Source organism: Lycium barbarum, chromosome 12 (assembly GCF_019175385.1).
Source record: "Lycium barbarum isolate Lr01 chromosome 12, ASM1917538v2, whole genome shotgun sequence".
Taxonomy (NCBI): domain Eukaryota; kingdom Viridiplantae; phylum Streptophyta; class Magnoliopsida; order Solanales; family Solanaceae; genus Lycium; species Lycium barbarum.
The window spans coordinates 82,994,527-83,006,731 of NC_083348.1; the positions used below are offsets into that span (position 1 = coordinate 82,994,527).

At 32.7% G+C, this 12,205-nt stretch overlaps 1 protein-coding gene across 1 annotated transcript; it reads right to left on the reverse strand.

The window, feature by feature from the left end:
- Positions 1 to 3,903: 3,903 nt before the first annotated feature.
- LOC132624939 (GDSL esterase/lipase At5g45960) lies at positions 3,904 to 9,255 on the reverse strand. The gene is made up of 5 exons (XM_060339705.1): positions 8,735 to 9,255; positions 8,144 to 8,274; positions 6,169 to 6,402; positions 4,427 to 4,688; positions 3,904 to 4,326 (listed from the first exon to the last, which is right to left on the reverse strand). The coding sequence occupies exons 1-5, from the start codon at positions 9,051 to 9,053 to the stop codon at positions 4,133 to 4,135; spliced, it is 1,140 nt and encodes a 379-aa protein (XP_060195688.1). The 5' UTR covers positions 9,054 to 9,255; the 3' UTR covers positions 3,904 to 4,132.
- Positions 9,256 to 12,205: the final 2,950 nt, after the last annotated feature.

A 12,205-nucleotide genomic window follows, 5' to 3' on the forward strand; every position in this document is an offset into this window, starting at 1 on the left:
ATGCTTTCCAAAGTGATTCAAGCTAGGGTTTGGGTGTTCTTCATTAGAAAAGTGATTTGTTAAACCTTGTTTAACAAATTAAGGTATGTCTCTCTTTTAAAAACTTATTTTGAATGAAAGTAACTTTTGAAACTATTGTTGGAAGTATAAATTTTATTCAAGATTCTTTAATGAATGAAAGTAAGAGTAATCTTTTCATGTTTCTTGGACTCTAATTCATGTCTAAATGGTGGTTAATGTGTGTGAGGGGACAAATCCACATTAAACCTAGATTGTAACAAACCCTATATATGTATAAGATATTATGAATGTTTTCATCTATGAGAGATGCTTAATAATGATGGTTAAGAGTTGGTGATGACATTCTCATTGATGAATTATGACATGGAAATCTTTTGTAAAGAAGTTATACGTTTTCAAAACTTTGATTGGAATGACTTATTCTTTCGATATGGCATAATGAACTTTAATGTTATTGATGGTGTGACTACTTTGAGACAAATTGTGAATCGGCTTCTATGCCATGGACTTTGTTGTTGTGTTTGCCTTGCTATTCGGGAGGAAGAGTAGCCACTATGGATCCTAGTGTATTAATTGCCTTGCCATTCGGGAGGAAGAGTGGCCACTTCCGGGTTCGCTACCTGGGGTGTATTAATTGCCTTGCTATTCGGGAGGAAGAGTAGCCACCGTGAATCCATACTCCGGTGAATTGCGCAGTGTGCGTTGCTATTCGGGAGGAAGAGTAGCCACCGTGAATCCATATTCCGGTGTATTATGCAATGTTGTTGATATTGAGTTGGGCCTATATGGGCGATTGTGATATCCATCTTTATTATGGAACTGATATTTATGCCTGATCGATTTAAAGCATAATTGAAACCGGGATTTTGGAATGGCTTTATAAACTGTTCAACAAATGATATTAAGAATCATAAAGTGGAATGACAGTTTTTATACTATCTTTTCAGAACTGATTTCTTTATGTATTATTCTATTTTATTTTTATATTACTTATTTTCCCCAAGGCACTCACTGAGTACGAAGTACTCAGACATACCATTGTTGTTTTTGATGGTATGTTAGGTAACGGAGGAGAGCAGGTTCTTGATACTTCAGGCGCTTAGGAAGGACTTGCTGTTGCTGCTGATTTGGTGAGCCCACACGTTCATTCGTGGGACACCTATTATTTTGTTCATTTATTATTAGTTTTTGGGCTGCGTCCCGATGAGTCAAACTATTACCTCTTTATCCTAGAAGCTCCATAGTATACATTCTTGTGGGTAGTTGTTGAGTTTTGTTAACTCTTGGGCGTTGTCACGTTTTCATTTACTTTTATGATATTAAAGACTTCCGCTGATTTAGTTCATGTATTCATGATTTGTTACATTTAAATTATAAACTGTTGGAGGCGAATGTTGAACTGGCGGGTTCAAGTATTATTGTTGTGTTGTTTAGGTTCTTCCGATGTTGTTCATGACGTCGGATGCCGGTCACGTCTAGGGTGGGTTTTGGGGCTTGACAGAGTTAGAGATGTTGTTTTATATATTCAGTACAAAAACACTTATCTCTACTTGGTTCATTCAATACACACAAAATGTACTAGCACAAGAAGTCGGAACTATACTGTTCCTATAATGAAGATAATTATAGTTAATGTTGTACTACAATCATACCGATAGCTTTGTCCAATTTTCATCTTAGATCGTGAACATAAAACTTTATACTTATAAGAACCGATGATTTATCTTTCATGTATAAGCTAAACTCTATACACTAAATCATATACTATATAAGTAAAGGACACACATACTAGTACATGATCTATTTAACTCTTTATTAAAGTTGAATAAATAATTGTTCTATAATAAATACTATATCCAAACACATTGTTAACAGTATATATCCCAATAATCTCCCTCTTAGAGTTTTAATCATGACAATTGTTAGAATATATCATATCTAAATGCATGATTAATGATATATACTCCAACATTATCACGTAGGCTCAACCAATTGGGTCCATCTTAGGTGGGATGGGGGTCACCAGCCTAGGCTGTCAACCTTATGACTTTAGTTTTTGGATAATTTTATGATGATTAATGTGCTGGAAATTCTCAAGAAACATAAATTAAGTGCTCAAATAATTTGGGCATCGTCGTGAAAAATTATACAGCAGAAGTAGAAATCAAATCATTCAATAATTAGACGCGGGCTTCTTTCAGAGTGGGCTTCCTCACGTTGGGCAATTTGAACCAGATTGAAAATCATATGCATTACTGGTAAAATTCATTGGGCTGGTCTTTAATTTTTGTCTCTCAAATGGTTGGTCTTTAATTTTTACCATTCGCTTAAAAAAGTGGCCGAAAATATCCTGAAGTTCTGGATTCGAACCCTCGCTAAGTAAAAAAAAAAAAAAACTCGCAAGATAAGACTTTGCAAAAAGTCTGCCTTATGCCGCAGACTGTGCCTTAAGGCATAACTAAAAGTCTGCTGCATAAGCAGGGGCGGATCCACGCTTTAGGGTGGGGGTGGCATAACACTCCCTAGATTAATAAAATTTTTATATAGTTATGCTGTAATTTGCTTAAATTAGGTTAAATATTTGATCCTGCTACCCCCAGTTGTAAATTAGACAAAGGTGCCACGGCTGGTGGACACAAGTTTGAATCTACCTTGAACATTTTCCGACTCCCATTTTTCTTTGTGCCTTTTTACTTCCTTTGTACCAGTAATTCTCTTTTTGACTCTCCCAATTTTCTATTTATCTTTTTATTATTTATATTGTCTTTCCTATTTTCTAATATTTTATCTGTGAACTTTAGCGAGAACACACAAATAGAAACTTCAAAAACCCTTAAATTAAGCATTTCTCTTAATCTCAAATCTGTGAGTATTTAAATCGAAAAATTGTGTCTTAATGAAAATTTTGGATTGAGATCAAAATTCAATTTTTTTTTATATAATTTCTTTTGTTTATTAGTCCCTCCATCCATGTTTACTTGTCTATATTTGACTTGGGACACTCTTAATAAGCAATAAATAAAATGAGAAATGAATTGGAGTACTTAATAATAAGGGTAAAATAGGTATAAAATGGTAAATTATGTCTTGGTTTTTCAAACTATATAACTTACACGTAAAAGTGGACATATATTTTTAGTATAATGGACAAACAAAAACGGACAGAGGGAGTGTATTATAAAAAATTATGCTATTCGATAATTGTTAAATTCAACTTAAATCACTTTACTACTTAAATTGTGATGGAAATTTCGTAAGCACTGCTTAAAAAAATGAAATTTATGATTTATTTTTGAGAGTTTGTAGTTTATCTAATTCTACATTTACTTATGGGGTGTATTTACCTATTGAAGAGTTTTTCTATTATTTTTCTTATTTCGATTAGTGTAATTCCCTTATTGAAGATGTTATTTTATTTGTGCAAATTCATTTTTTAATACACATAAGAGATGCAATCTCTTGGTGAAAATGTTGATTTTACTTCTGTTGTTAATGGGTATTAATGGGTGTGATTCCTTGTTTAAAATGCTAATTATGTTCGTTTCTTGATTTTTGAGATGTAATTTTCATATTTGCAAATAAAAAAAAGCCAATTAAGTTGATCCGAATAAACTAAAAAGAGATGGACTATACCCAAATATACGTTCCTAACAAGATGCACATTTAAGAAAATTATGGCACCTGTCACCTTCAAATCCTAGATCCGCCTTTGTGCATAAGGCAGACTTTTTTGCAAAGCCTTGCGTTGCGAATTTTTTATAATTTTTATGACTAAGCCGGGATTCAAAACCAGAACCTCAAGGTATTTTAGGGGGAGGACAAAAATTAAGAATCACCCCCAATGAAGGACAATCATGCAAATTGCCCGGTAAAATTCACAAATAGTCAGTTTTTAGTTTTTAAAATTGAAAAATAATTACTTTTGTTCTTAGTAGACCCAAACATTAAAAAGTATTTCCAATTAGTAGTAAAAAAGAAGAAACCACAACCACAAGTCCACAAGTCATCATCTACCACCTCCATAATGATCTAATCATGATATATGTAATATATTTCTTACACAATTTCCAAATCACCAAGCACATCTTATTCCCGCCAACCAAATAACTTTTTATTGCTTGAGGATAGAATCAATGGTGGGACGCAAGGACTTGAACAAATTATAATAAGTAGCTTGAGTTGGATGCACTGCGTCCCAAAAAATAAACTCCGAAGCATTACCGCAAACAATTGAATTTGGATTGCACAAAAGTGCAAGCTCGAAAAGCCCAGTTCCACAACAGCCAGTGTAGACATCATCAAAACCTATAAAAAGAATTGGTAGGTACATTTTTAATTAATCAGAACAAGCAAAGAATGGACCTAACAAAATGGACTTAACAAAAGAGAAGTTTTTGTCACTCACCATACTTGTTGGGATTTTGTACCATGTCATATAAAGGATTGTATATATCACCATACACTAATTGTGTGCCATGAATATTCATATTCTTTAACATATTTTGGAGAAGAAAATTATACTCTTTTCCCACGGCGGAGTATGAATCAATACATTGACGGGGTTGCAATGGGTTGCTGGCCGTGTTCGTGGTGATGACCACCGGTAAGCACCCGATTGGCGGTAACCCTACAATTCCGACGAGTCGAGCTCCCTCACCGATTAAATCCTAAATCAATTAACATTGAAAATATTTTTAATCAAATCAGAAGTAGCATGTTAAACACTTTGTAAATTCATACCATTCAAATGGAAACTCATACCTAGGGTGGAAAAATAAACACATGAAAACATGATGTGTCCAATCTGCTCAAATTTGGGCAGTAATCCCTCATTTATTAATATAATTCATTTTGACCCGCTCAATTTAATCCATATATAAGTTGGGCTGAGTTGGATTAAATATGTAATCGAAATTGATCCATGAGAAACCTTGTAAAATATTTAAAAAAGAAACTTTTGTTTTGTTTTGTTTTATACGTTGTGTATAACCATAATAAAGAAAAAAGTTTTATTATTAGTTTTATTAGGCAATTGAACAAACAATAAGAAAACAAACAAACAATTACAACATGGTAAAAGTTGGGCGGATTGCGTAATGATGTAGACCATTATTTAGCCCATTTTGACTCAATCTATTTCAAACTAGGCAAGCCTTTATTAACCAGCCGGATTCTACCCAACTCGTCCATTTCACAACCCTACTTATAAAAGCTACCAAGAAATGTCAAAAAAAAATTGTTATTTTGCTTTCCTCTTTTCTTTTTAAGCTTTTGAATTTGATTAGCTAACTTATATTACACACCAAGTCTGGTAACATAACGATATGATACTTCATCACAAATTGATGTAATAAAATCTAGAGAAGATAAATAAAAGTGCCACATATAAGGAAAGCGTCCTTCGACCAAAAATGGTACTTATAACTTTTATGGCTTGTCTGCATGTCTGGGATCATCCTTGGTGGTCCTATTTGGGAAAAAGAAACACGCAGGCGACTATAATGGTCTAAGTTGAAACGTGCATTTTAAATCATTCATTTTTTGGGTCATATATTTGTTGTTACCATTAAGATGCACACCTAACTTCTCTTTTGTTGCTTTTACTCCCGGCAGTTACACAACAAACATATCCCTACCATCCTTCGTTAATTACCACCATTAAAACATTTGAGTTTAAGTCCTTCGAGGAAGTAGTATAAAATATATTTACACAGTCAATCATTTACTTCACATAAAAGACAGTTACATATAGCATAAATATCGCAAAAAATATTTACACTTAGCTTCTTGATTATTACCATCAAAAGTGTTGAAACCTAGACTATTAGTGATTTTCATAAATCCTATTCATCAACACTTTCTATTCAACTCCAAGTTTCAACACTTTCTATTCAACTCCAAGTGATCAGCATTTTAGTTATTTCCTTTTTGATACCTAGACTAGTGTCTAGTAGTGATTTTCATAATGTACGTGTAATGCTTTTCAAATTAGACTGAAATCACAATATGTTGACGTGTAAGAATACATTATCAATATAGTCCAATCTCTATAATAGTTACCATTTTTATCAGGTTATGATAAATTAATGCTTTTATACATATTGATTTACAGTTAACTTTTAAATTATTAGTTGAAAGAGACTTTACCTGAAGAAACTGTTGCATTTGTTGCAGCATGAACTGCTGGTAGCCAGAGACAGTGTAGAACCGTTTTCGAAATTGAGTATTAAAATAACTAATAACAAAGTCATTTGTGCCAGCACTTATCAAGAATGCTGCTTTGCTTATTAGCAATTTTGTTCTTTCCTCTCCAATCTCATTTTCAAGCCTCATTTTGTATTCTTTAAAATATTCTAGCTGCTCTTCCAGTGGAATTACGCCCTGACAAATATCAAATCACCAAATTAATTGTCAATAAATTTCTGTACAAATAGAAGGGTTTTTTTTTTTTTTTTGTCTTTCGGAGTAATATTTTTTCGCGGACCATTTTTCTCATTGATGGAATTTAATGTAGGTAATTACAAATTTCTCCAAAAATCTATGCGCCGGTCCATATATATTTATAAATGATGTTTTTAGATTTTATATTAAGTCCAAAATGAATGATTTTTTAGATATTATCAAGAAGGTACTCCATCTTGATAAAAAAAAGAGTCCACTTAGCAATTTGCACACCCCTTAAGAAACAACTCACTTCAAGAAAAAAATATGTAAATTGACTAAACTACCCCTAATTAAATAGGCATTGAGATTTGATCACATAACACTTAATAGGGGCCAATTTGCAAAGATAAGGTTAATTGTTTCTTGATTTACTAAATGGACACTTTTTTTGACCCAAGAAAAAAAGGCTAAGTAGACACTTTTTTGATCCGGAGAGAGTATTAATTGAGTTTTTTAAAATAAGTGAATGTTTACATAACCATATTAACTAAGGGTAATTTAGTATAATTAGCTTTTACTTTCTAGAAATGAGTGAATTTCTTAACGGATGTGTCCAAACTAAAAATATCATGTAATATGAAGCTGAGGGTGTATGTATATACAATCTTATCAATGTCACACCGCTTCTTCGAAAATGAACAGCTTAACTGCTTAAGTTTACAATAAAAATTGTAACGGCTGGAAAAGTTAATGTTAAAAGCAAGGTCTTGCATAAATCTGATCTTTTTCATTTAATTTTCTTGATGCAATTAATAGACCTTACAATAAAGCTATACTTAATTTACTATCTCCCCGTTCATTTTTAATTATCCTGTATTGATCACTTGACAGTTGACACCCTTTAAGGAGCTAGTAATAGAATGACAATTTTACTATTTTAAGTCATCTAATGATTGTAATTAATAAAACATATTATAAAAGTTGTGCAATCACTAACAGTTTCTTGAAGTTTGCAACTCAATAATTAATAATAAGTGTAAAATAGGTACGAAATGGTAAATTATCTCTTGATTTTTTAAACTGAATAAGTAAAAATAGACATCGATTTTTAGTATACCGGACAAGTAAAAATGGACGGAGGGAGTATAGTAGAGCAATTTGCTTAAAAAGAAAAGTCAGCTAGCATGCCGCAAGCCCAAGCCTAATCAAATCCCATGCATGTGTGGTGTATGTTGCACTTAATATGTCTTAGTATATTATGCAGAATGTTGATTACGTGCAGATTACACCCTATTATAAATTTAAAGCTGATCATGGGAGTACTAACCTTGAATAAGTTTTAACTTTTATAGATCAACTTTTGTAACTATCAGATGTCATCGAAAGTACTCACTCCTCTTCAAAATAAGTGTTCACTTAGTATTTTAATTTATTTTAGTTCAAAATAAGTGTTCACTTACATAATAAAAAAGAAATTAATTATTTTCTTCTAAATTTATCTCTATTTAGATAAGTGAGTTTTTATGTAATCAAGAAACTATATTGATTAGGTAATTTTTTTTTTTTTTTTAGAAATTAGTATTTTCTTAAGGAGTGTACAAATGGATAAGTGTACACTTATTTTGAATTAAAATATAATGATAGTGTAGAACTCTGGATACGATTAATCTATGCAATTTAGTTGAAACAAACTTGATTAACACAATGAACAAATGATTGAAGTGAGAGAGAAAGAGACACTTATTTGAGCTGTGAGAGGGTCGAGACCAGAGCCACCAGAGGCGAAACTAACGCCAGTCATCAGCTCCTCCAAGCTAAGTGCTGGATCCAAATATGGTGGCACGAATTCTTTCACTCCTATATAAGATGCTGTTCCAAAAAACACAACATCAACACAGTTATGAAAGACAAAAGCAAAGAAATAAATGTACATGTTTGTTTATCTTTTCCTTTTATTTTGTCAGAAAAAAACACACTTATACACAACGTGAAAACCAACCGTTTTGCATGAATTTGACTAACATTTTAAGAGGTACTTTTTTACCAAATTGATATGAGAAAAGTTGCAACTTATAGTATTTTTCATGTAGTTTTTACATATATAAATTTTAATCTTAAATATTGAGTTAATCTAATCTAATTTAGCTTTAAAGTTTAGTCAAATTGACTCTTGAAAAGCGAAAAATGTCACAAAAATTGGGACAGAGGGAGTAATAATTGATGGCTTGTGTTAGACTACAAGTTTCAATAGTTTTTATTTATTTCTTAAATTTTATGTCCAATTAATAGTATCACGTAAATTGGGACAGGAGGAGCAGTTAGAAAGTACCCGTGAAATCAGTGACGAGGCGGCCATTGGTGAACCGTCCAGTGGGGATGTGGTTCACAAAGTCCCTTCCATAAGGAGGAAAATTGCACTTAGTAACAGTGCTTATGAAGTTGTTGTTGCCAGAGTCAACTGTGGAGTCTCCAAACACAAAGAAAGCTGAAATGGTGTTATTGAAAGGCCTAATTAGCAGGTTCTTTTTTGTTAATGATCGAGTTTGAGCACTGATGTTAGTAATGATGATGAAAAGAATAAGGAATGGAGAATATCGAAAACACATACAAGAACATCTCATTTTGGTCTCCAATCTTAGAAAGACCATTAAGACAAATTAAAGAGATGACACGAATGAACTTTGAGTGGTTTGTGTGTGTTGTATATATACAATAGAAAACAAATATGTGTAGGAGCAGTAATTGCAGCGGACCTTTGTTTGGGTGCTTATCATTTATGACTAGTTCACTTTATGTTAGAGAAGTCCAAACTCATGTAAAATTTTGCATATAGAATGGACTGTAATGAAGTCTAGGCTTGGCATTAGAGAAAATCTTAAGCTAGTAGACATGCTACAATTCAGAAGATTTGACATAACAAAAACTGATATTTGCGGCACTTTTTGGGTTCATAAAAAGAACGAAAAAGGCTCAAATATGACATCTAACTATCAGAAATGACTCATTTATATCACTCGTCAATAGTTTGGCTCATTTATGCCATCGAACTATAGGAAATGACTCATTTATGCCATTGAACTATAGCAAATGACTCATTTATGTCACTCATCAATAGTTTGACTAATTTATGCCATCTCCTGTTATCAAAATGGCTCATCCATGCCATATTTCATTAAAACTGGTTTTACAATACCATATGACACGTGACTTGCAACTAGATTATGGTTGTGGGTGGGTAAGGTGTATGGGTCGGATTTTTTATTAATTTGGTATTTAAAATTGGACTGGTTTAATTAAATGACATAGACCTCTAATTGGAGGCCACGTGTTATATCTGGTATTATAAAACCAGCGTTAATGAAAAATGGCATGGATGAATTATTTTGATAACGGGCGATGGCATAAATGAGTCAAACTATTTATGAGTGGCATAAATGAGTCATTTCCTATAGTTCGATGGCATAAATGAGCCATTTCCTATAGTTCGATGGCATAAATGAGCCAAACTATTGACGAGTGACATAAATGAGCCATTTCCGATAGTTGGATGACATATTTGAGCCTTTTCCGTAAAAAGAATCATTTGAAGGGTCTCTTTCATTTTTGCTTTTAAAAATAAAATAAAAAATATTTCTTTTAATAAGGCGGGGGAAAGAAAATGTAGAAGGAATTTAATTAGAAGGTGAACAATTGAACCTATCGACAAGACTAAAATTCAAGTAGCCAACCAATTATATTACTATCATTTTTTCTTAAGAAGCAGAATATAAGATGATATGCTAGTGATTTTGTTCTTTTTAATTTTTTTCAAATAATTACATAGCTTATATATATGTTGGTCAAAATGTACGTACTACGCTTTAAGTGAAAACTGAAGGACACAATAATTTACTTCATTTGGACCATATAAGTAATTTTTAACACATTCATGAAAACTCACTTAATAACGTTAATTAAAAGGACTACATGTCAGAGAATGCTTGATTTTCTCTATATAAGTCCTTTTATTTTTGGGGAAAGTTCAAGAATTGATTCAATCAAGCAAGTACGTACATTGTGCGAGATAAATACAAGAAATTTAGAAAAGGTGAAGCCAGAACAAATACTCCTCCAGAGTTACTCAAAAATGAATAATCTATTGGTGGAGTTATTATTTTGTGTCCTAGGTATGTTGATTCGCATAAGATTGTTCTTTTCCTCTTTCACTAGCCTGACCTCCCATCATTAGAGGCATGCATCTCCTTGAAATGTTATTTGTAGACGTGTAATCAGGACTCGAGAGTAGAAGGCAAAGTAACACGCTAACCCATTGGCTGATATGTACACCTACCTTTACCGCTGGTCTAGCTATTTGATCATCATTAAGTTATCTATAGTCTATATATGACTAATGGAAAAACTGTGTTTCTATTGCAGCAACAGGTAAATTTATTATCCTCCAATGATTGATTTCTAAATTCATTCAGGCTGGCTTTTACGGGCAGAAAGAGTAGTGTATGGGGAAAGCAATGAGTCCAATGACTAAGCATAGATTAATTGGGAGAATCTATATTTTGGGATAATCCCCTTGTGTTCTTAGTTGATCAACTAAACAATGACCATTTAGAGATAGTATCGTTTAGATCTATCTCCGCAATTTCAGGGTAGCATCATTTAGATGTACCCTCTCCTCGTATTTCAGTTCTTCCTTTTACTTTGAACACTTTCCTTTCAGTAAAATCGTCAGTTCGTCAACAAAAATTAAAAAAATTAAAAATAGATTAATAGCTAAACGAATAAGTCGGTAGGAGAATTCTGGACAAAGAAAGAACTCAAAATTTTACTGTAGTCTTAGTGCTGCTGAAAGATGATTATAAGAGTAAATTAAAGGGATTTTCATGTAATTAGATTAGTCATCTACTTTTATAGTCATCGAAATAGCATGATAAGTTTAGTATTACAAGTTCTAGAAATCCTTTTGGTCTGTAGTAAGATATTTCTTTTTTTCTCGGATGTTATGTACAGTCTAATTAATACCGCCATATAAAATGGGAAAAAAGGTTTAAATATATATGCCACTGAACTTTGAAATTGCCCAAGCATGTCATTTATCAATAGTTGGGGTAAAATATACCCTTATCATTACAAAATTGGTCCAAATATGCTCTTATTCACTAACGACGAAAGCTTTCCAACGCGTGACCTTTTTTTACAAGAGAAATTAAAGACTCAAATTTGCCCTTAAACTTTGTGAAATGGTCTAGATTTGCCCCTGAACTTTGCGAAATTATGCATATTTCATTTTTGTCAACTACCACTCATCATCGCTCTAAATGAATCATCACTATAACAATTGATTCTCTCGACTCTAACAACTGTTACTGCACCACCACTTCACCTCGACAACACTCACATAATGAACACACAAAAATTCCACGCAAAAATCCACTCTCATAACTTCATTTTTTTTCTACCATCATTTTACCTCTATTGTAAGATCAATGCACCTCAACCACTATACCCCACCCTTGATCACCATAATATTGGGACAAATGATTTAGAAGCTAAATATTGTATATTTAGGCTTTTTTTAGCATTAGGAGGTGGAACTTTTACATCACTATTAGTGATCTAAGAAGGATTGGTAATATTGAATTGATTGAGTGTCCAGCAAAGGCGAAAATTTAACTTGGTGGTGCACACTATTGTTCATTGTTTGAGTTCTATTTGGTCGATGATTCGAGGTTTGGGGGTGGTTAATTGAGTTCGGGGATAGAGACATTATATATGGAGCTTTTGTGTGTTGAAGAAGATGATGTTG

What these genes read in the sequence shown, in the direction of transcription:
- LOC132624939 (XM_060339705.1), bottom strand. Translation starts at nt 9,053, where the DNA reads ATGGTCTTTCTAAGATTGGAGACCAAAATGAGATGTTCTTGTATGTGT. An exon ending in CCTCGTCACTGATTTCACGG is followed by an intron (nt 8,275 to 8,734) that starts GTACTTTCTAAC and finishes TTTTTGGAACAG; the next exon opens with CATCTTATATAGGAGTGAAA. An exon ending in AAATGCAACAGTTTCTTCAG is followed by an intron (nt 4,689 to 6,168) that starts GTAAAGTCTCTT and finishes TAATTGATTTAG; the next exon opens with GATTTAATCGGTGAGGGAGC.